Here is a 25,061-nt window from a genome sequence, read left to right as displayed (position 1 = left end):
TTTTAAAACCAAGGCTTCGTTGGCTGATGGTTCGGTGTGAGGAGGCGGGTGGTCCAGTAAATGATAACCCCTCTCTCTCTCTCTCTCGCTCTCTCTCTCTCTCTCTCTTTTTTTTCTTTCTGTCGCTACCCCTCCCTGCAGCGGAACCCGGTGTGATTGACAGGTCAGGGTTACTAAGTGATTAGCCGCAGCGGCTCTGCTTGTCGCCACGGCGATGTAGGCGGAGACACAGGTCAATTACAGGGTCAACGTCTCTCAAAGGCTCCGCTTAAACAATGCCCATCCCCCCCCTGACCCACCCCCTCACCTCGCCTTCGCACCCTATCCTCCCCCCTTCACCTCTCCATCCATCCCAAGTCCCCTCCCATACTCCCTCCCTGTGCGCCCCAACTGTCGGCTGATGAAGATGACAAACTGCATCCTGTGCAAACCCCAAAACCTCCCTCCCTCTCGTCCCGACCTCTTTCCCTCCCTTAATGTCACTTTCTCTTCCGCTCTTCCCTCTTTTTACGCTCCAAATGTCTTCGTTATAGCCCCCCTTTTTATTTCCACACGTCCTCGCTCCGTATTTCTCCTCCTCTGTTTTTATATCGTCGCCTCCCACCACCTCCTCCCCCTCCACTTTTCCTCTTCTCTGCCACACAAAGCCCAGTCTCTCTCTCTCTCTCTCTCGCTCTCTCTGTCCCTCCCTCCCCTTCTCTTGAGCAAACACGCTCTCGCTCGCTCACTCAGCTCCGCTCTGCTCTGCCTTTCTCCAGAGAGCGAACGAGGAGAAAACGGGAATGAATTGCTCTCGCATAGTCGTCCCCCCCCCCCCCCCCGCTCAGCAGCGCTGGCTGTGTGTATCTCCGGCTCCTATTAATTTGTTAGCCTTCCCTCCCCCCCTCCCCTTTCCCTACTCACTCACCTCCCTCCCCCTGGCTCATATCCTCCTCCGCCTCCTCCCCTCTTTCTCCATCTCCCCCTCCTTCCTTCCCTCCCCTCCGCTGAGTGCTGGAGTGTGTAAAGTGTTTGTCACGGTGCCGTGCTGATGTCGCTGTGCTCTGCCGTGCGGAAGCAGCGCACAGCAGACAGCCTCGGTGTGTGTGTGTGTGTGTGTGTGTGTGTGTGTGTGTGTGTGTGTGTGTGTGTGTGTGTGTGTGTGTGTGTGTGTGTGTGTGTGTGTGTGTGTGTGTGTGTGTGTGTGTGTGTGTGGGCGGGTGGTTGGTTTCGTGTCAAGGCGAATGTGCAGTCGCTGCTTGTTGCCGCGTGTGCACGCACTTGTTTGTCCGCCACGACTTGAGTGTCTGCATTCGTGTGTCTGTTTGTGAGCATTCCTGTGTGTGCGTTTTTGTTTTGCGTGTGCATGCGTTTGTGTGTGTGTGTGTGTGTGTGTGTGTGTGTGTGTGTGTGTGTCTGAGTGGGGGATTATTTCTATCTGAGCTCCAAAGCCTCCTAAACAGGGCTTAGAGAGACGGCCCAGGGCAGCAGCTAAAGCCGTCGGTTAGAGCTCTCTCTCTCTCTCCCCCCTTTGCTCGCTCACTCTACATCTCTCCCCGCTGCTCCCCCTCTCTCTCTCTCTCTCTCTCTTTCTTTCTTTCTCTCTCTTTCTCTCTCCCTCTTCTCTCCCTCTCGCTGCCATTTCTCCCATGCCCTGATCCATTGCGTTAATGCACAGACGCTCCCACACGCAAACACACTGTTGTTTTTTTGGCCCTCATCTGCCACCGCACACACAAAAACACGCACGGCCACACGCGCACCGACAGTCACACGCCACGCGCAATTTTAATCTGTTCCAAATGCACACTGGTAAATGTGTTAATTCGACACCAGCTGTTGCGAATTGAAATGGGGAAAGCGCTCCTTACTTTTTCTTTGCTCGCTCGCACACACACAAGTGCGGACGAGTCATTATACATCACTTTACCGTGCGCACGTCTCTCTCTCTCTCTCTCTCTCTCTCTCTCATATTCACTTGCCCTCTCTTGGCCACAAAAAAAGTAGCACCAGACACTCACACCTTCACACTTATCCCTCCTCCTTCTCCTCCTCTCTCGTTGTCCTTCTTTTCCCTGCCTCTCTCTCTCTCTCTCTCTCTCTCTCTCTCTCACTCGTTCTATGTGTGTACGTGTGGAAGCGTTGCCCGGGCACGACTACAGTTTTCACAGTCTGCTTCTCACATCGCCTCCCCTGTGTGCTTTATGGTGTGGGTGTGTGTTTGTTTACAAGGCTTGTCGAGAATTCCTACTGTGCGCACCCGTACGCCTGTTTGCATAAATAAGCCCTCTCCCCGGAACCGAGCCGCCGATCGCTGGGGGCGCGTCACGGTTTGGCGTTGCTAGTGCTCCTCCTGGACAGCCCTGCTTATCTTTTACGAGGACGTTTGCCCCCCCCACCCCACACCATTTGACACCAAGCGGGGAGAAACCGGCATCCCCATTTAGTGTCTTTTTTTCTCTCCCCTCTTCTTGAAGGCTTTTTCTCTCGAAGCACTAAAGCCAGGCACATGGACAGGAGAGCTAGTTGTCTTTGAGCAATCAGGGTTACGTGCCCTGCAGAGCGGGTGCTTCAGCAGGGACAGATTGGCCCCGGCGGCGGGGGGCTCGAACCGGCCGGTGCGTCTATAACCTTGGGTTCACCCTGTCGCTCCGGGGAGGCAGCTCGCATCCTCCCAGTTATTCCTGGTTCCCCCCCTCGATGCCGCGTGTGGGGTTTGTGGCGTGTATAGGCCTATACGTGCTTGCAGGGGGTTTTTGCAAGGGCTCCCTACGGTGCCTAAGCCCCCCCGCCGCCTTTCTCTGGAAGAGATCTGATTTCCCCGCTCCAGGCGAGCAGCGAGAACAAGACAGTGTGTGTGTGCGCGTCTGTGTGTGCGTGTGTGTCTGCGTCTGTGTGTGCGTCTGTGTGCGCGTCTGTGTGCGCGTGTGTGTGCGCGTGTGTGTGCGTCTGTGTGTGCATCTGTGTGTGCGTCTGTGTGCGCGTGTGTGCGCGTCTGTGTGCGCGTCTGTGTGCGCGTGTGTGTGCGTCTGTGTGTGCGTCTGTGTGTGCGTCTGTGTGCGCGTCTGTGTGCGCGTCTGTGTGCGCGTCTGTGTGCGCGTGTGTGTGCGCCTGTGTGTGCGCCTGTGTGCGCGTCTGTGTGCGCGTCTGTGTGCGCGTCTGTGTGCGCGTGTGTGCGCGTCTGTGTGCGCATGTGTGTGCGCCTGTGTGTGCGCCTGTGTGCGCGTCTGTGTGCGCGTCTGTGTGCGCGTCTGTGTGCGCGTGTGTGTGCGCGTGTGTGTGCGTCTGTGTGTGCATCTGTGTGTGCGTCTGTGTGCGCGTGTGTGCGCGTCTGTGTGCGCGTCTGTGTGCGCGTGTGTGTGCGTCTGTGTGTGCGTCTGTGTGTGCGTCTGTGTGTGCGTCTGTGTGTGCGTCTGTGTGCGCGTCTGTGTGCGCGTGTGTGTGCGCCTGTGTGTGCGCCTGTGTGTGCGTCTGTGTGCGCGTCTGTGTGCGCGTCTGTGTGCGCGTCTGTGTGCGCGTGTGTGCGCGTCTGTGTGCGCATGTGTGTGCGCCTGTGTGTGCGCCTGTGTGTGCGTCTGTGTGCGCGTCTGTGTGCGCGTCTGTGTGCGCGTCTGTGTGCGCGTGTGTGTGCGCGTGTGTGCGCGCCTGTGTGCGCGTCTGTGTGCGCGTCTGTGTGCACGTCTGTGTGCGCGTCTGTGTGCGCGTCTGTGTGCGCGTGTGTGTGCGCCTGTGTGCGCGTCTGTGTGCGCGTGTGTGTGCGCCTGTGTGCGCGTGTGTGTGCGCGTGTGTGCGCGCGTGTGTGCGCGCCTGTGTGCGCGTCTGTGTGCGCGTGTGTGTGCGTCTGTGTGCGCGTGTGTGTGTGCGTCTGTGTGTGTGCGCGTGTGTGTGCGCGTGTGTGTCTGCGTCTGTGTGTGTGTGCGTGTGTGTGCGTGTGTGTGCGTGTGTGTGTGCGTCTGTGTGTGTGTGCGTGTGTGTGCGCGTGTGTGTGCGTCTGTGTGTGCGCGTGTGTGTGCGTCTGTGTGCGCGTGTGTGTGCGCGTGTGTGCGCGCCTGTGTGCGCGTGTGTGTGCGCGTGTGTGTGCGCCTGTGTGCGCGTGTGTGTGTGCGTCTGTGTGTGTGCGCGTGTGTGTCTGCGTCTGTGTGTGTGCGCGTGTGTGTCTGCGTCTGTGTGCGTGTCTGTGTGCGCGTGTGTGTCTGCGTCTGTGTGCGCGTCTGTGTGTGTGCGCGTGTGTGTCTGCGTCTGTGTGCGCCTGTGTGTGCGTCTGTGTGTGCGTGTGTGTGTGCGTCTGTGTGTGCGTCTGTGTGTGCGTCTGTGTGTGCGTCTGTGTGTGCGTCTGTGTGCGCATCTGTGTGCGCGTCTGTGTGCGCGTCTGTGTGCGTGTCTGTGTGCTTTTTCGTGTGCGTCCGCACGCGCAACCCGGGCCAGGCAGACCTTCCCCATCTCCGCTCGGTGCTTTGAAAAACGAGGGAGGAAATCTCAGAGCAGCAGTTATTATTCATCCCTCAAAGCAAACGGGGAGGAGGCGGGGGATGGGGAGGGGGAGGGAGGGATGCTCGGATGGAGGGAGGAAGAAAGAGAGAGCCAAACGGGAGGGATGAAGGGGGGGGGATACATTAACTCTTATCTCACTGTATTGGGCATTCTGCATCCCAGGATGCTCTCTCTCTCTCTCTCTCTCTCCCCCCCCCCCCCCCCCGCCCTCCCCCCTGGCTTTCTCTTGCCTTTCTACACTCCCTTCCTTCCGTTCCTCGCCTCTCGGAATATCTCGCATTCAGTGCGCATAGATGTGTGTTAGTGCCTCGTGTGCGCGTGTGTAGGCTGTTGTGTGGTTTGTACTGTATACCCTAATGTATCTTATGGTGTGTTTCGTAGGGCTGGGCAAAAATATCGATATAGCTTACTATCGCGATATTTGTTCAAACCATGGTGTATCGATATGTCCGAAACTCCAAATTCACAACATGGCGTCTCACAAGCAAGTGGCCGTATATTGTGATCCCGACTCATTCCTGCCGACACATGATGGATGTAGCCGTGTAGTGCCCAGGATTTACGAAGAGGTGACGAAACATGTCATAACATGGCTCCCCCCTGCAGAGAGAGAGAGTAGCCCTGACATGCGATGTGTGGACGACTAGACCGCTGAGTCGAATGTTACGATGACGTCACACCACCTCACGACACCACAGCACGAGAGTCGTACAGGCAGTGACATCGCGGAGTTACTGAAAACTGAACCTGGAGGAATGGGAATTTAATGGGAAGGACTGACAACTTTACGAAATGCACTTTATTTCATATGGTGTTGATGGCATCTACATGTAAGTTAAGAGTGGTCAGTGACACAATAAGAAAAGAATACAGTATGTATTTTTATTTTTAAATGAAGTTCATTTTAGTAAAAAAGGGTTCAGTGACACAATACAAAACACTTTGATGCAATTTGTCCGCTGAGTTATCAATATGGGATGTACGCATTAGACTATCCAGGTGGTACACAGCAAGTTGTATTTTCAGCTCTACTTTTAAATAAAATGTATGTATTGTATTTATTTTTATTGAGTATTGCAATATATATATCGTATCGTGACACGTGGCTTGCCAATACACAGCACTAGTATTTAGTTTACTTGAACCAGTGAGCTCCTCAGACACTGAATGTAAGGTTCCAACTCTCATCTATATTTATCTACCAGTCTTTTTTTTAAATTCATCTATCACCTCACATTCAATTCCCTGTGTTTACTAAAATCTGTTTAGTTTAGTTTGATATAACTTGGTGGTATGTGAATTTTTTTTGAGACTGGGAGGCAAAACTGTCATTTCTATACCGTGTTGTCTCGCTTTGATCTCTGATCTTCGCAGAACGGAGTCTCCAGGGTTACGTGACTGTTCTCCAGGGGGTTGGCTCGCCACCAAAATCCAAATTAGCTAAATTAGATTTAAATCTCATACACTAGAATTTAGCCCATTAAAAAAAACACGTGGGATGATCATCTTATTCTTGCGTTTTCTTTAACCTCCCCCCCCCCCCCCCAAAAATCAAAGATGTCTGTGGCGTCCGACGCCACGCGCTCCCCAAACCCCCTGATCGCCCGTGTGACAGTTCGGCCACATGTGTCCATGTGGCCTAGATAATATGTGGGTGGATATATGATCGTGCCAACTGTGTGTGTGTGCGCGCGTCCATGTGTGCGTGCACTTGTGCCGTTGCGTCTCAGGCAGCGATCGCTTTGTAACCGGAGACGGAGAGCCCCGTAGCCATTCGTCTCCCGTTGAGCAGCAGCAGCGGCACTCTGCTATTCATCCCCATTTAGTGAGACAGAGAGCTGGCCTACAGGGCTGTGTGAAGTGCAAACACACACACAAACACACACAGGGCAGGCACCCGCGCTGTGGCTGGACACACACAGAGAGGCTCTGAATTTAATATCGTAGTGGACATATGAATACACATTTGCATGCATGTAAATCACTATGCAGACGTAAAATACTTCTATTAAAACGCACATAAGATACAGGCACATGCACATAGTCAGAGATGCAAAGATTAACACACATATACAGGAAAATAAATGATATATACCTAGATATGAGATATATATTCTCTGATGTAGGCACACATCCATACAGGCACCTATATAAAGGCACATACATTCATGCATATGGTACGCACATGCAAATGCTAAAGGAGATGCTCGATAACCTCCCTCACACACGCGCACACATTCAGGGGCAAACACAAACACATCCACGCGTGCACACATTCACGCCCCCTCTCTCCCCCCCTACTCCCTCTCCCCCCTGCTCTTTCAGGCACGTCTTTAAATATTCATCACTCTGGCTGCTCAGAGAGTGCCGTAAACGCTGCCTCACACTCCAGGGAATCGCTAAAGTCTACTCTATCATCTGCTCTCCCTGCCGCGCTCTCGCTCTCTCGCTCTCTCTCGCGCTCGCTCTCTCGCTCTTGCTCTCTCTCTCTCTCTCTCTCGCACACACGCTCACACTGCTGGCCACAGCAACTCACAGGCATGAGCTCACGTGCACCGACAGTCAAAGGCACAGCCAGTGGCATCGCTGGACACGCAGACGCACGCCGGTACATGAATCAGGCGCAAGGAAACACATGCACGGCGGTGGACAATGAGCTGTGTGTGTGTGTGTGTGTGTGTGTGTGTGTGTGTTTACTGGCTGCTCCCTGCACAGAGGGTTGAGTGGTGTTGTGTTCCAGGAAACAGGATGTCTCTTTGTTTGGGTTTTATTCTGTCGGTGAACGTTAGCCGCTTCGTTCCCCAAGGTCTGTGTGTGCCTCTTTGTCTATTTGTGTGTGTGTGTGGTGGGGGGGGGGCTTCTGCACAACATGCCTGCCTGTTTCTGTGTTTCAGCCTGATTCCAGAAATATTTGTTTTGCACAGAGGTGACAAGAAGTGTGTGCGCGCACGTACCACAGTATGCGCGCGCACACACTGGTGTTTGTGGGTTCGTGCATAACAGCAGTCACCGTAACCGTGACGGTAATCTCCTCGTTGACCTTATGATCAAAGTAGATCATGCACATGTCCATATCCATATTCCTGCAGAGAGTTCCCAAGCAGTACAGCTTCATGCACATTGAAGTGGCTGATCACATGTTGTCTCTGGACAATGGGAGGCCTGTCCTCTTGTCTTCGCTGTCCTAAAGGCTGCCGCACATTCACAGCAGACCAATGAACAACCAACAGAACCGTTTGAGCCACTGTGTCCACAGGTCAGGTCTTCTCTGCATCGAATGTCTTTCATTGAGTTACCGTTCTTTAAAACTCTTGTTGAGAGTCAAAACTGCAGATGATCCGATCATGCTTTGAAGGATTCTCGGTTCAAATTCAATGAAAGGCGATCATGCCCCAAAGCATTGTGAAGCATAATTAGGCTTTAATGAAGTGAATCTAGTTGTTGTTTCCTAGTTTGTGAGAAGTGTTTGTCTTTTGTCATTTCAGTGTTAAATTTTGATTTCTCTAATTGGACTCCAAATTTTATTTCAGGGGCATTAAGATCATTTTAATAAGCCTAAAAGCTGTAAAGTGAGTATCGCCATACTTTTTTTTATAATTCAAGTATATAAATCCCCCCCCATAGTGCCCCACAGTTGCAGTGATTTATTCCCAGAAATGAAGGCCGAGATCACACCATCTCCTCGCCTTCAACAAGTCGCCCATGCCTCGTTATATATCGACGCAGCCAGACGTTTCAGAGAGTAAAAAAAAAAGATCACACTGAATCACAGTCTGACCGTAGTCGAGGGATTAAGCTCGTTTTGGCAGAAATCCCTTTTAGTCTGAGAAAAAAAGTTCAGATTTGCTGTCAGCGGCAACAGCACCGCGGGCAGCACCAGGGCCTTGTTTTGGAACTGCGAAAGCATGTGATTTGTCTGCAGGAAGGGGAAAAAAAGAAAGAAAAGAAAGTCAGGCAGTCAGACGGAGAGAGGAAGAAGTGCAATCGGGGTCAGGGCCGCACTCCGGGAAGGGGAGTTCTCCTCCGCGCTGCTACAGCTCTGCATCTCCCACAGTGCTCAGGATGAACAATTAGAGGCAGACAAAAAAAAAAAAAAGAAGTCAACTCTGACGTGGGTAGGGGGGCGGGGTTGATGGCTGGAGAGTGGTATAGACTGGCAGGGTGGGATATTGGAAGAGATAGGGAGAGGCAGCAGATGAAGGGTTTTGCACGGAATGGAGAGAGAGAGAGAGAGAGAGAGAGAGAGAGAGAGAGAGAGAGAGAGAGAGAGAGAGAGAGAGAGAGAGAGAGAGAGAGAGAGAGAGAGAGAGAGAGAGAGAGAGAGAGAGAGAGAGAGAGAGAGAGAGAGAGAGAGAGAGAGAGAGAGAGAGAGAGAGAGAGAGCCGGGCTCACAGAGTGACTGACAGCATGATAGATGGAAGGTCTGAATAAGTGAGCGAGGCTTCGGAGACGCTGTGCGAGTGCTAATGACTGACTTCGCGCTTACAGGTGGCAGCAGGCTTTTCCACTGAAAGCTACACACTGCGTTCGTGCGTGCGTGCTGTTGTTGTTGTTGACCGTTTGCTTCAGAGTCATACAGTATACACAATAACGTCCCTGTTGTCAACTGTGGGATTCGCTCGACTGACCGTGCCGCACACACAAAAACCCTGATAGACACACACACACACACTCACCGCCCGCAGCCACACTCTCCTTCCCACCACTCCCTCATTCATCTTTCATTAGCGCGGCTCACACAGGAGAAACATCCCTCCTCCTCCATACGCCTCCACCCTACTCTACATCTCCTCCATCTCTATCTAACCATCGTCTCGTCTTATCTTGGTTTCTCTTCGCGCGTAATTTCTTTTGTTTGTCTCGCTCATGTCTTGCAATCTGTCTTTTTGGATATCGCCTCCTCCTTCTCCTCATGCTCCTCTTTCTCGCTCTCTGCCTCCTCTGCTTTTTTAGTCTTTTCCATTCAGCGTCACTCCTTCAGCCCGCTCCCCTCCTCCTCCTCCTCCTCCTCCTCCTCCTCCATTGCTCTCGGCCCTCCTTCCCCTTCGCCGCCTCGCGCTTGCACATTCTCACCTCTTTATCGTGTTCTCCTTTCCTCTTCCACTCTCCCTCTCTCCTTCCTGTGCGGTGCTGTTTCTCTGACACTCGTCCCCCACCCCCTCCCCGTCCTCCTCCCTCCCCTCTTCCTGTCTCTCTCTCTCGCTCGCCTGCTCTTTCATTCTTCCTTTCATTTCGCTCTCCGTCTCTCCCTCGATGGAGGGGAAAGGCTCTTCGCCTCTAATTGCGGCTGTTTCGTTGCCATGGCGCGTGTTGCTCGGCGCTGCGAGGTGCTGTGTGCGTGTGTGTGTGTGTGTGTGTGTGTGTGGCAGGCAGGCAGATGATTGCTTGCTGCCAGCTCTCGTTTCCCGGACGCCGATCGCATTTCTTTGCGGCAGCAGGGAAAAAAAAAAAAAATGAGACGCCAGAAATAGCCCCCCTTCACACAGACCCACTCACTCTCACCGCTGCGCTGTCAGAGGAACACGCACACACACGCACGCACACACATACACACCGGCAGGCGCACACACAGAACACGCATCCACTGCATTTCCTCTCCATCCGACATCCTCGATGCATATGACCTAGGTTAGACTGCACGCACACGCCTATAAGCACATGCACAGGCAGTCGTGTGTGTGTGTGTGTGTGTGTGTGTGTGTGTGTGTGTGTGTGTGTGTGTGTGTGTGTGTGTGTGTGTGTGTGTGTGTGTGTGTGTGTGTGTGTGTGTGTGTGTGTGTGTGTGTGTGTGTGTGTCTCTAAGGAGGTTGCGCTGGGACTCCTGATTTATTTCACCTTAAATGGGAAGTGAAATGAATGTGAGCAGCAGCTGGTCTGGTCCTCGGAGATACAGCAGCAGTAGGCCAACCCGGAAAATAGGCGGCGGCGCTCCGAAAATGCTCCTCACTCCGACAAGTGCCAAGACACGCCGCTCCACGCTCCACTAGCTGCGCTGTTGGTTTTATTTTAAGCCGCATTTAGGCATTTAGCCGACACCATTACCCAGAAAGCACAAGTTGGGTCTCCATCTTCGGCCGGCCAACTTGCGGTTTCCTTCCCCGTCACAACTTTTCAAAGGGTTTTGCCGGAAGGTAAAACGGAGACAGATTAGCAGCAAATAAACCTTACAACCTGGCGCTGCAAAAGAGGATAAGAGAGGATTATAACCAGATTTGCGGACGGATCTCCATAATCATCTTCTGTGCTCCTCACCTGCAGCTCTCACTGGGGTTTTCAAGGGAAGTCGACAAGATCATAATGATGTGCTTGCTTAGCTCGACAAAGTAAAAGTGCTTTCCAAACTGTAATTTCAAGGTGCAGCGTTTTTGACATTCACAGGATGGAGGGCTGGGCAACAAACCAAACATTTACCAAAACTGAAGTCATCCAAAGTCACGTCGGCATGTTTGGTCAAATTATTCTTTCAGACCGGCTGTCGTGTGCGCATTTGAAAGCAAATCAAGAATCACATCTAAACCTGAAGCTGTGTTCGCACTGCGACAACAAAGCAACAGGCTACACTTCCTTTTTCAATTGTTGTAAGGATGCAATCAACTATGAGCACCTGTTGGTCTAGTTCTGATTGTAACTCCAGCATTGGATGAATTACAGTCGGTCACACGGTTGCAGACGAAGAAGAGCTGCTGCAAAGAAATAAAATGTCACGGCACACTTTGGCTTACAGAGCAAAGTCGAGCTGTAAATAGCGCCGTAAAGATAGTTGCAGCGTTGATAATAAGCACAAGAAACTTTTTCCAAAACCTAAAACACAACCATGTCATGTAATATGATGCGTAAACAGCAAAGAAAAGGTAACATACTAAATGTGTTGCTCAAATCTATTGATAATCTTCGTGTGGAGTTTAGGTTATGTGGGCCGGCAGTAATTCATGGTATCGTCACATTAATTGCGATGCGTTTGTGTGTTTGCACCAAACGGTCGACACCATGCCTAAAATGACCGGTAACCTTAAACTTGGTGTAAGATCGTTGTTTTTCAAATTAAGACCACATTTCTCATGAACCCACTTACAAATACACACAATTGCATCTACAATGTTGTTACTTAACTGTCTATTAGGAAATGACTTTGACTTAAAATAAATGATGGAACTAGGATGCGTAAATATGACGTGATAAGACAAGGCATCGTACAGAGTAGTTGCTTTCGTGTACTTATAAACAGGTCTGCTGCTGACATGAACGTTAGCAACCGCCGTCTTTTTTTCAATTTAATGTTAAGTTACATTTTTTAGACAGTGACACCGTTACACTTTATATTGTTCTTTAAAACACATTTGATAAATCTGGACAGCGTGGATATCTCCACGTTTACATTTGGTGGCTTATAGGCACAAGTATTGGTGGAGGTGCCTTATTCCTTGCAGCTTGGCTGGTGTCATGATGTGTTTGTCTGGAGAAGGTGCACAATCATGTCACAAGTGATTAACGGGGAGAACAGTTCAAAACACAGCAGTTGTGCTCTTAAATGAATATCATTTTCGATAACTGGAGACGTGTCTCATGACCGTGGTGTCTCGCGTTGCTCCTTGTAACCACAATGCATCAGTGGTTGTTTTGCTGAAATGGTTGGGTTTTGTAGCTTGCTTCCCTGCTGGGTGCGTGGGGTGCTCGGGGACGACTTCCCCGACCCCCGACAGTCAACCACCGCGGCCACTCAGTTCCCTCCGCGCGCCCCTCCCGGGACCTCGCACTCGAAGGGGGAGAAACGCTCTGAGCTGCGTGCGGTTTTGATTCTCTGGCTAATAGATCAATAAAAGACATTAGCGGCGGGCTAACCCGACGAGCAGCGCTAATACAGGGTTAATCCAGGGTTAATGGCTGAGCGGCGTCCTCCTCGGAGGCGGCCATTAGTTTGCAGCCCCTCCACACAATATCAGGTTCTTCTAGTCATGCCCCGGGCTCCCAGAGAGAGATATGGGCGCAGGGAGGGAAATTGAAAAGAGAAGAATTGAGGATCGCCCTCGCGAGTCGAGATGAAAATGAGATAGCCAGACGGATGAAACTGAATACAAAGAAATGGGAGAGATCTCGTAGAAAGAGGGGGAGGGAGGGAGGCTGTGTGTGTGTGTGTGTGTGTGTTGGGGGGGGGGACGTGCACGGAATAAAAAAGGAGTGGATGGAACGACGAAATTGTGGTCAGGAGAAGCAGGAAGCTGAGATGAGAGAGAGAAGCAGAGGAAGGGGAGTTGAGCGCTACACTTCTCCCTGTCCTTGTAAAGTGCTGCGTGCTGTCGAGGCGGCAGCCAAGAATGTGTCAGCCCGGCCGTCTCACGCTGCCTAATGGGCTCTTAAACGCTGATATAAAGCTCGCCCGCTCTTTCGCCCTCCCCTTTTCCCTCTCCATCTCTCTCTCTTTTCCTGCCTTTGCCGCTCACCATCATTACCTCCCCGTTCTCACCCTGTCCCTCAGTCTGTCACTCACTTGTCCTCTCCCTCTCGTCCTCCCTCTTCTCTGGCGTTCTGTCGATCAACATCTCGCTCGCCGTCTTTCCCCGTGTTTTTTTTTCTCTTTCTTTTTTTTGCCGTTGCTGCCTTTCTGCTCGTTCTGACTTCTCCATCAATTACTCCATCCTCACCTGTGAAGCTCTCACGCAGGTTGTCTCTTTACTTACAACTGTTTGATGGATGAACTCGATGCTTCTGTCTCCCTCTTCCCCCCTCTACCAGGCTCCATAATGCCTTCTACCCACAGGATCCGTCCTTCCCGCTCACCCTGTTGCACGTCCTGTCGGCACCGCTCCACGGCCTGGCCAACGCGTTTGTCTTCGGCCTGGATAGGGATTGGTGGAGCCTACTGAGCCCCACTGGCATGCAGGTAGAGCAGCTGCACACACTTGCCCGTCCAGACATGCGAATCACTCTGTGAATGTCTTTGGAATTTCACTTATTGATTGACGTCTGAATACGTCACCAAGTCATTTTTTGGACCTGGTTACTTTTCCGTAACTCTTCCATTTACATTATGGAGATATGTGTTTGACAACAACAATAAAAGTCACTTAGTTATTTTAACCCGAACAACGATCTTTTCCTAAACCTAATGAAGTTGTTTTGTTGCCTAAACCTAGCTGAATTGTTTCCTGTGAAGGCGGAGGTTTATTTTGAAATGACCATATGCATGTAACAGATGGAAATTGACACGTGTTGCTGTCTTTCTTGGGAAAAACGCACGGAAAATAAGGATGAACTTTATGTAAGATATACGAACCGTTGTATGGGGCTACGTTACACAAGGACATTGCTAACGTGCTGATGCTTAGCCGGTATAATGATTAGCTAATTTTCCATCTTAGTTAGCAAGCTAACACACTTATCTCAGATGGAAAATGGCTAATTACCACTAAACACAAAGTACAGCTGAGACTGATGGGAACGTCATTAGTTCTGCAAGTATTTGATCATAAATCAGAAATGATGGTGACACTAAAAAGTCAGAGAACACCGACGTTATTACAATCCAACCTGCGAGAGACATGAATGTCTTTGCCACATTTGCTGGCGATCCATCCAATAGTTGTTGAGTCACTTTAGTCAAAACCAAAAGGCCAGCCTCAAGGTGGCGCTAGGGGAAAAGTCAGGGGTTTGCAAAAGTCACAAGGCTTCATCCTCTGGGTACCTGTCCCCATGTATATCGGTATTAACTTGAATGGCAATAACTTTAATATATAGATGCAGCCACCATTTAGTGATGTAACTGACCAAACCCAGCGATGCCACAGACTCCATCATATTACCATCTGTCCATCTGTCGTCGAGGGCTGTGTGTTCCTCCTCGCTCTGCATAGTATGTACCACTCTGGAACTCCTGGTGGCGCTGCACTAACCAGCAACCGGTGGTGTCAGTAGTAGCTGCAACAATTTCAGACTGATGAACGGCCAAAACATGTAGTCAGTCGATTGACTGAACATGAAGAGGCAACACACTTGATAAGCAGGAGAAATTTGCCAAGCAAAAATGCCCCACAAGATGGTTAACCTCAGTTCTATATGGTCAGAAACTTGATATATTTAGAATACATGTAGATCAAATTTGTATTTCATGATCACTATCTTAGAAGAAAGAGGCCAAGCAACCTTTATACGCATATAAATTTAAGTTAACTGATGTGCTAATCCCACAAAAACTCACTCTCATTTCAACATCTTTGTCGTCATCTTCCAGTTCCTCGCTTCAGAGTTTGTAATTAGCGTACTAAACTTTCCAAGTTGTCTGCTACCATCCGTCACAGGTGTTCACGATTCACCTACACAGGAAATAACTGTCGGGTCTGATACCAAAATCCCCTTATTTAAAGAGTGAAATTACACATCCTTCAGTCTTTTAGGAAAATGGAATGAAGGCCTTTTTTTTTTTTTTTCTTCTTTTTTTTTACATTTGACGCGCACACCCTGATTGGTTGCATTTCAATCAACACCACAATCAATACAATTCTCCACAGATTTGTCTCAATCCACAAACACAGGCAGCATCTGCGGATATGAGCCACAGCTGATATTGAACCACAAAGAGAAAAAAAAAGTCCCCGTGGTCTCACGCGTACACACACACACACACACACACACACATACACACACACACATATTATCACCTGCTCAGTTTCACCAACCACGCTGCTAACGGGTCACGAGCGCAACGTGGAAGACCGGAATGTGTGGTATGACCTTCAACCCAAATGTCAATGTTGCACTGTGGCGAGTCGGGGGGGAAGAGAGAGACACACACACGAGGAGACAGAGGAGTGAAGTGGAATCTCAATGTGTTCGTAAATCACAGAGAAAATGCTGTTTGTGTGTGTGTCAGAGAGAGAGGGAGAGAAAGAAGACGACAGAGAGAGAGAGCGAGAGAGACGGGCGGCGCGCGCGTGTTCGTGCTCTATCGTGACTAACAGCCGGTTGTTATTCATCTTGGCATGCGGCTCCCAGCAGCCCCCACACATCAGGTGCGAGATTGGCGGAGGAGAGGAGGGGTGAGGGAGAGAAGGGAGGGGGGAGGGAGAGAACAGCGTCAAAGCATTCCTCCCTCAACGCAACAAATCTGCACTTTGGTACCAGATACCACCCACCCCTCCTAAGCCTGCCTCCTCCAGCTCACTCACTGGCTGCCTGCCTCTCTCCGTCTCTCCTGCTGTTTGCCTGCGGTGCATTTACATGCGTTTAAAGGGATCGGCTTGGGTCTTAATACACTGCTCGTATGCCTTATGTACGTTAAATGAGTTGACGGTCCCTCCTCACCGTACTCGCCATTAAAGGATTCCCTCCTGATGTGACAACAGCGTGAGAAATAAGAGGCGAAATCCAGTTTTTGTTCCGTTTAATCAGAATCCTTTTCTTCTGTGATTCTGATTCTCACTTCACGTCGTTAATAGCGTGTGTTTCTCCCCGCTATATTGGGATAACTGAAAAGGGAGAAACTGTGAATTTAGGGCATCGTGAAATGCCGACAAGCACTTCGAAGCATTTTGGATTTAATAGCTTAAATACTAGTGTTTACAAGAATAAGGTGAAGTATTTATTGAATACTTTGTGTGCCAAAACTCAAAGACTTACAGCAGTCAGCTAACGAACTATGTGCCGGTCAACCGACACACACTGCACCACTTTAAGTTGTTGTGATCCCGTATAGGGCATGGGAGAGTTGAAAGGGAGAGACGTGAGGCAAAGATACTGCGTGAGGTGAAAGGGACGGCCGCATGCCGGCGTTCTGCAACCGATGGGAAGTTGAATCCATAAATCTGCTTAGAAATGACAGAAAAAGACGCTCCAGTAGCTCCAGAACTTGCCTGAGAGTTCTCTTTAGTCTCAAGGTGTTCTGCTTATAGTTTATAATATTCATTTTGTTTGTAGTTTTCTGTACGTCCATTGCAAACAAAAACTACAAATAGCTTATTTGGCAAATACTTTTAAAGGAAAGAGTAGGATTTTCTTTGAAAACTAGCTATAGACTCCTACAAAAATAATCCATCTCTATCATCAGTTATGACCCAACAATCTCTGAACCCACCAGCTATCGGTGTGACATCGGGCTTTATTTCTGGGGTTCCAGTGCAGCCAGCAGATATCCTCGCCAAGATTTCATTTTCTTGCAAGCTCCTCGTTTTTACAGCGCGATTAGCAACTTGACATGCGAGGTTTGGAGTTGAGGGACGACGTGTACGAACAGATCAACCTGTTTGTAGAGATTAGTGTCCCACTAGAAGTGTGTGGCGGTGTCTGTGTTGGGTTTTGTCTTTTATTTTCATGTTGCGATCAATCGATCTTACGATCGAGTGCCAGATCGTGAACACGCATCCAAGAGGAAGCTGCGTAAACGGCGTTGGCGAGCACCGTAACCCTCATTAAGCGGAAGAGGAGGGGCTAACTTTGACTGTTGTGTCTACAATTTATAACCATTGTGCCTTTAATGTTGGCAATTTTCCTAAATGTAAACAAATGCAGGCCACAAAACGAAGGCTCATGTTGTTGGCGAACTCGGTGAGGGCGGGGGAAGTGGGGGTCGCAGTTGTTTGTCCCTTGGTCTAGTGAGTCTATGGAGATTAATTTGATATTTTTATTCGATTTCATTTTAAAGACCTGCACGTGGAGCCAGACATGTATGTGTTCAGTGACTCAAACAGGTTTGGCGTGAACAAGAAGGCGGCGATGAGCTGCCATCTAACAACTGTTCACGTTGGAGAAACAGACGACCAGCCAGAGTTTTGTGTACGGGATTAAAAATGGGAATAAGAATTTGGGCGACGTAGCTGTACATACTCTTCTTATATCGCTGTCATTCTTTTATGTTGTGATATGCGTCCAGTGAACTGTTCAGCCGGTAATGGAAAATGACATTGGCGGAATGGAAACATCGCGAACGACCGATGACCCGGGTGTTCTCCGCTGATTGGGATGTAATGTTAAAATCAGCACAGCAGAGCACCCCGAAACACATAGACGACCTGTGCTTCTAGAGAAGAGCATACACATTGGTTTTCATCTCTTTATTCTCATTCAGCCAGACATGCAACATGTTTTCAAAATCTCATTTTTTTTCAAACGCCTGCTTTTTCTGTTTGGTCAGACAGTGACCTTCTTTAGAACCATTTCGCTTAACTGCTTTATGTTTCAAACTACGATTCAGCAGACTGCAAACGTGAGCGAATGGTTTGGAGAAAGAGTCCAAACAATACTGCCTCTTTGCTATGTATTGAATTGTGAAAATGTACATCAAACCAAAGACTCCCACCCCTTCTTGTTCCTGTGCTAAAACGCCCTCAGCAGTCTGCAACTACAACTTCCCCTAAACTCACCTCCTCTGATTGCTCACCTCGCCTAATCACCCGTGAAAACCAGATTTCTGGAGTCTGTGTGCATGGTGTCTCTGTGCCTCGTGTCTCTCGCTCTCTTCTAGTCCTCCATTGTTTTTTTCCCTCTCTTCCTCGCATTCTTTGACTCTGCTATCTCTATCTCTCTGTACTGTATGCGTGTGTGATCCCATGCCTCTGCTGTTCCCTTCACCCTGTTACAGCATCTCTGGCATTTATCTCTCTTACATTATTCCTGCCGCTCTCCTTTGTGTTGCGTCTGCCTCCCACCTGTGTACCCCCCCCCCTTCTTCCACTCTTTTCCTTCCTTCCCTGATATTGATCTGCATTCAAGCCATGCAGCTCGAACCGCCTGTAGCTCTGCAATGAGCTCACATCTTCTTCTTCGTCTTCTTCCTCCTCTGTGTGTGTATGCATGCAGGACAAAGCTGCTCCCGATCCCCACAGGTCTCACTGTCGCTGCAGTCTTCGAGTACGTCCTCGCCGACCCAGCTCATTAAAAACAAAATGTTGTGTGTAAACAACAGGTCGTTTTTGTAAAGATCGTTTCTTTGGGGTCCTTTTTCGGCCAGCAAACATTCACACTGTGCCTCACAGCCGTCGTGTGTCAGGCAGGCTGTTCTCATCCAGCGTCCCGAGCTATACCTTATGAAAAATATGCGCCGTAATGCACGGAAATCATTTTGTATGTTATCGACGGAATCGTGAACATGAACAAGGAAATATGAAGAATGCAAAAGCGCACGCAGGGCGGGAGGGACAGGAGGTGGGTGGGTCCAACAAACACTTGTCTTTCAGCCAGGAGACCCGTGTGAAAAGAGAAGTCAACGTACATTTATTCTACGGTCTTTTCCTAAACCTAACCAAGAAGTATTGTTGCCTAAACCAAACTGTGCTGTTTCCCGTAACGGCGGAGGTTTATTTTGAAAAGACCGTATGCATGTGACAAGTGGAAATTGACACGTGTTGCTGTCTTTCTTGGGAAAACGCACGAAAAAGGTGTAACTTTATGGAAGATATATGAATTGTTGTATGAGGATATGTTGCACAAGGACATTGCTAACGTGCCGATGCTTGCAGGTATGATGATCACTCTCCATTAAGTCCAAGTGTGTGACGGCGATCCCACAGCCATCAGCCCTGAGTCATTACTGTACAGACGCCTGGTGTCCGTGCGCTCCCTGACGCTCACACCAGTCATCTGTGAGCATGTGAAGGGGCTTTTGACCAGTGTTGTCTCTGCCGGTTGGTCATTATTCATCATCATCATCGGATCGATTTGCAGTCTAATAACACCGATACTGCTAATCATCAGTTATTTCTACGTGAGGTCTTTGTGACTCTAAATATAAATATCCTCATCAGAAGCATTAAAGTGCTGCATGAACTTCTGTCATTTCCCCTAGAGCAGCGGTTCCCAAACTTTTTAGGCCACGCACCCCCTTCTACATCCAGACCGGGTTCACGCACCCCCATACCCCCCCCCCCCCCCCCACACACACACACACCTTTAAAAAAAAAAAGCAACAGAGCCGCATAAAAATCGGACTAATGAGAGAACAGTTTGCTCGCGCGTGGCGTTTGTTTACAAGATAAAAAACACAAAAACTCTTCCTGCACCGTGCCTTCTGAAAGGTAACGGACGTACACCAGACGATTGGCCAGATTGGCCACATCTGTAGGCTCGTCTACTTGCAGAGAGTAAAACTCACTCTTCTTCACGCGACCGATTAATGTAGCCAGGATGTCTTCGGACAAAGCATCGATGCGCGCGACAGTGTTGTTGGACGCGGGATCACGTCCAACTTGTTCGCTTCTCTCTCACCAATCATACATTCCACCATCTCTTTAACATTTTTTTCCCTCTCCACCACCGCCTCTCCTTCTCCCTATTACGCAGTCAGAATACTACCACAACACGCCGCCTGTCTCCGGCAGAAATGCGCTCATCCACGCACGCACCTACCCAGCAACGAGGCACATCACCCGGTCACAATACCTCCAGAATGTCCCCGGGTGAAATCCGGGACTTGGTTTTACGGTTCCGAGTGGCGGGCGCTCACCCGTTGGCGCTGGGACGCGAGGTCTCCAGCCGACGCCGCCGCGAGGCACCCGATCGTCAGGTCTTCAGCCCTCGGAACAGGCCGCGGGGCAACAACTCGTGGGTGGCGGGGTAGAGGCGAGGCAGATCACAGAAACATAAAGACTAGAGTACAGCAAAGATATGTTGATGAGAAACGTATTTGTACGTCAAACACAAACGTAATCAGGGAGAAAATACGTTTGTGGTCAAACGTAATTGAGAATGCATTTTAGTTTTGGGGGAACGTCATTTTTAGGAGACGGGACTGCACCGCCATTACATTTTTTCTCTCGCGCACCCCCTAGAGGCAGCTCGCGCACCCCACTTTGGGAATCCCTGCCCTAGAGAGTCCTGATGATGCAGGAAGACGATCACCAGAACTGTCCGATCACCCAACTTCATGTGAACTCGTCTTGGTTCATTCGTAAAACGTCAGTGTGAACAGGAACCGAAGCAGAACTAAAATGCAACAGTGTTGAGTGTTTCCCTTTGGTCCAGACCACATGAACCGGACTACAGGTGTGAAATCACCCTAAAGTCGTCAGTATGCTCCACCCCCCCATAACACCAAGTTCACACAAACTCAAAGTAGCAGACTCTCTCTTTCCTCTCACAAGTGTTGGGTCATGCTAGAAGAGAACCACTTTGTAGGAAGTGTTTTTCGTATGGCCACACTCGAAGGCGGAGTAACAAAGTGGCCGTCATGAAGAGGGGGTAGAGGCGATATTGATTAAATATGAGGATAACGGCGCACATGTTCAGACTCAGTCTCTCCTGGAATTCATCAATAAGCACCTTTCACACACGCCTGTTCAAGGCGGGACATTTGTGTTTCAAGTCTTCTTCAATACAGCATGATGTTCATTTCGTAAATGATGGTCCATTTAGAGTCAAATAGACCATAAAGCAGGGGATGCTTTAGGGCGGGCTTAATGTGATTGACAGGTCACGCCTCCTTATTCCAAATATGGTCACTTCCATTCACTGGTTGCTACAAAAACACGGCGGCCGCCGTAATCCAAGATGGCGAGGACGAAATCGCCGAATTTGAGGGCTCAAAACGTCACGGTAACTACGTCCACTTCTTATACACAGTCTATGGTCTGGCACTGAAAAGTTAAATATATGTAAGCTTTTATGCGTGTCTAAAACTGCCTGAACTGCCGGCACGTAGCACACTCCAGGCGCAACGTGCCATCGGAAAACAATGGTTTTGCAGGCAACGCGTTTCTAGGGCTGCGTCTCGGTGTGATCGGCCCCTAATGCCAGCATGCTATCTTGAATCACACACCGGGGGAACATTATGCCGCCGTTGGTGGGTTCAGTGTCAAAAAGCAAAGCAGACATAATGGCGCGTCTCCTTTATGGCAGAGTTGCAGAATCTCTCTGCAAAAAGGGCTGCAGGGGTGCACTTGGTTGTTCTCATGGTAAGTCATGAAGTGAAATTGTTGTGTAAATCATAAAAAAGATCGCTTGAGAGAGGAGTTAAAACTCTCGCTCATTTCTCACCTGAGGTCGTAAAGTGAGGTGTAGATGTCTGTTTCAAAAAGTTGCATAAATGGTGGGACACAGTGCCCCCCAACACGATGTCAGAAGGGTGTGTTGGGGGGGGGGGGGCTATACACTGTTCTGACGGAGCATACTGGCCCCCTCATGAGCCTGAGGCTTGCAAGCCTTTTTTCCCTCATGCATGTGAATTACATCATTACTGGAGCTCTGATTGGCCACTGGTGCACGACAAAACCATTCATGTTCACATTTTTTCTCTTATTCAAGTCCCGATAGTTCCCTCAAGTTACATCATATTGAGTGCCATTGACCGTGAGAGCACGCTTTTCCTCCATTTTGTTTGAAGTATGGTACTTTCATGTCGTTGAGTGGAGTAGACAATGAAAACAACTGTGCTTCAGTTTCCAGAGCGAGTCAAAAACAGAGGAGATTTTAGCATAAAGTGGAACCTTTTCTCGACTTCTCCGGGTCGCTCACTGCGATCTTTTGCGTCTTAATCGGCAGCACCAGGATGTCACTCGGCAGCCTGTCTCGCCTCCTGCATGTGTGAACGGCCGGTCGTTTTCACGTGTATCAACCCAGAAGACCGTCTTCGAGTGTGTGAAACGGCAGCTTCGTGCGAATGGATGGCCAGATCTAAAGGGGGGGGGGGGCTAAATTAGCCAGTTTTGTGTGAACGCACTCTTTACTCCCGTACCAAACAGCGCGTGTTGATTTCAAACTCTGCTTGTGTGTCTGTGTTTTCCAGCTGGCTCTGCAGTCGCGGCTGTGTGACAGGACTCGGATCGGAGAGTACCACCCCGAGGCGGTGCGCTACACACAGGCTGACCTGGTCGACCTCAGCGATGACGACGAAGATGACACCAACGTGCTCTTCTACTCTCCTGACATGACCCTGAAAGACAGAGGGCCCTGAGAGAGCGAGGGAGGGAAGAAGAGAAAAGAGCTGGAGAGAAGCATCCCGAAGGAAGAGAGACGCAGCGGATTAGAAACCGAGGGGGAGGAACAAGAGGTGGGGGGTGGGTGGAAGGGGAAAGATTGGGGGGACAGTCGGGCAGATAGAAGGCGGAGATGAGCTGTCAGGTTCCATTATTAATCCCCATCCTTTACTATTTAATATCCTAAAGACACACACACACACACACACTGAGCAGAGCTGCAGCTCCCTGCAACACTACGAGGAGAGAGGAGCGGCTCTAAAGATCCTCCTGATGTTAAAGGCGTCTGCTGCAGAGCCAAAGGTCCTTCAACAACTCCAGCATTCTGCAGCCTTTTGGCAAACCACGGAAAGATGAAGAATGGCTCAAAGGCAATCACAACAAGGTGTTAGTTTAGCATTCACTGCAATTACCTTTTCACTTCTCTACGGGGGGGTGAAAAACGGGCCTTTTAAAAGGACCTTGTGTGTCAGAAGTTGAAAGCATCATTTTTCATCATTTTGGTGGGACGAATTAGTCCCAAAGCAGTCTCTCCTTCCTCGGACAGTATCTGTGTTCCCTTGTTTCATCTTATGACATTACTGTTGTTGCAACTTTTCGCACAAGTATTACTTTGAAAGACTGTTTGTATTGTTTTGTTTTTTTATGGAATACTATATTAGTTTGTTGCACTGTATTTATCAACGACCTGTATATATGTATATATAGTGTACGCTCTATTTTTGTACGTGCCTCGGACCGGAATGTGAGGTTTGGTCCAAAAAGCTGCTGCTCTCACGGAGACAGTGGAGGAAGATTCAATACATGGAAGCTATGAACTTAAAAAAAACATCTCACTAGTCGATGCAGACACATGGGGCCTTCTTGGAAACGATGACGAAGCAACAGCCTCTGACGGTTCATTGCCTCGTGGCCCTTGTCCATGTCGCTGAAGGGGGTGGTGGCATATAGCTGAGGTGTGATTGGCGGGATAATAGAGTCGCTATATATTCCACCTCAGCCGTTGTTTTTTCACACACGTCGAGGTGGTTCCGTCACTGTCGGGGCGCGAGCTGCCGCCTCTGACAAGTTGAACCAATGAACCGACACTTGACCCCCTTTTTACCCTTGAGTTGTCGAGCTCTTCTGCCGGGGCGGCAGTGAACGCCATGAAGTGCAACTTTCGTTTGCAGTTCACAGAGCCCCCACCACTGTATCACACACACACACGTGCACCGTGCCCCTACCCCTCTTTTGACACTGTTGATGATTTTACTGTGCACTCCCATCAAATAAATGAGCAGCAGAGACATTTCATAACAAAGCTGAGACTGGGCGTGTTTATTTCATTTTCACATTCATGCAATCCCTCATTCCCCCTCGTGCCCCTTCCCCTGTCTTAAGCGTGCGCGTGCGCTTAAGACGCCTCTTAGACCTGGGCTGCTTAAATAATATGAATTATTGGTCGGACCCTGCTGCCCCCCCCCCCCCCCCCCCCTGCCGTGTCTCCAAATCTGGTTAACTGGATTTTGATTAATGAAATACGCGCGCCATGTCCTCCAGAAAAGCTAGACTTTTTTCCCCCTCCACGCGGCTCTTCCGCGGAAGCTGGAGCGTCTCGAGCCCTGCGCCCGCCTCCACATAAAGAGCCCGGGAAAAATAAGCGAATCTCCCTGTCACGCAAGAATAATTATTACCCCCCCCCCCCTCTCATATCGTCGCATGCGCCGTAATTGGATACAATTTAACACCCCGCGGCCCACGGGCATGTCGGCAGGCGCGCTGCCTGCTATTGCCTCGCCTCGCCACCCTATCATTTGTCAGATCAATGTGTGTGTGCGCGCGTGTGTGTGTGCGTGTATGTGCATGTGGCTCGAGAAACTGGAGCCATTGTTGGAGTCCGGCCATGACCTAGCTGTGACGCACAGAGAGAGGAAGAGAGAGAAGAGGGGGGAGAGGGAGAGGCGACAGCAGCAGCCCAGACGCTGGCTGAAAAACAAGCCGGAGCTGCCGCCTCGGAGCCACAGCGAGGCAGGCCCGGATTGGTGTTTTTGTCGCTCCTCCTGCGCGGCTTCCCACCGGGAGCCTCGGCTGCTGTCTATTCGAGCCCCCAGAGCAGTGTTTACAGGCGGAGGGGGGGAAGATACAGCCCCCGCCTAGACTCTGCTCACCCGCCGCGTGCACTAAATATAAGGCTGGGGAAGGTTAATGGGGAGATTGCAGCCTTAAAAGTATAAATAATTGACTGGAAGTTCTCGCGTTTAGCCCTTTCATACGTCGAATGTTTTAATTAGCCATTTGCTCTGGCTGCTGGTTCTGAACTTACAGGTCTGCAAGAATGTGCGGAACAGCCGTATTTTGGGAGACATAGACGTAAAGGAGTGGCGGATACTAAGATGCGAATCGGCTGCTAAAGCAAATTTTGTATTACCCAAAACGGTAATGTTTTTTCAGAGATTTAAGATTCAGCCCACGTGCTGCAGCCTCAAAAGCTGCAGCAAAAAGTGCACTTACTCTACACTGTTATCGTCAACAAATCCCGTGGAAGACTAAAACCAACAACGTGTTCATCTTTCAGGATCTTCCAACTTCCATTCTCTGACTGTGGCACTGTACTGAACACTGAAATTAATGTTTAGCTCGAAAATAAATGGAAAGTTAAACATTTTTTAAAGGCTCAGTAATTGAAAAAAACAATTGGGCACGTGTAGTATTTAG

The 25,061-nt window shown here is 49.7% G+C and overlaps 1 protein-coding gene across 1 annotated transcript in view; it reads left to right on the top strand.

Moving 5' to 3' along the window:
• The window catches only part of LOC306783899 (cyclic AMP receptor-like protein A), a 51,014-nt gene extending 28,613 nt beyond the window's left edge, over window positions 1-22,401 (top strand). The window contains exons 12-13 of the mRNA XM_079277739.1: window positions 13,201-13,348; window positions 22,175-22,401. Of these exons, the coding sequence (XP_079133865.1) occupies window positions 13,201-13,348; window positions 22,175-22,342 (316 nt within the window). The 3' untranslated portion in view covers window positions 22,343-22,401. The remainder of the gene's footprint in view (window positions 1-13,200; window positions 13,349-22,174) is intronic.
• Window positions 22,402-25,061: the final 2,660 nt, after the last annotated feature.

This window comes from Melanostigma gelatinosum (genome assembly GCF_949748355.1).
Source record: "Melanostigma gelatinosum genome assembly, chromosome: 10".
Classification (NCBI taxonomy): Eukaryota; Metazoa; Chordata; class Actinopteri; order Perciformes; family Zoarcidae; genus Melanostigma; species Melanostigma gelatinosum.
Note: the sequence above shows the minus strand (reverse complement) of the source record. Positions and strands in the feature narration are given on the sequence as shown.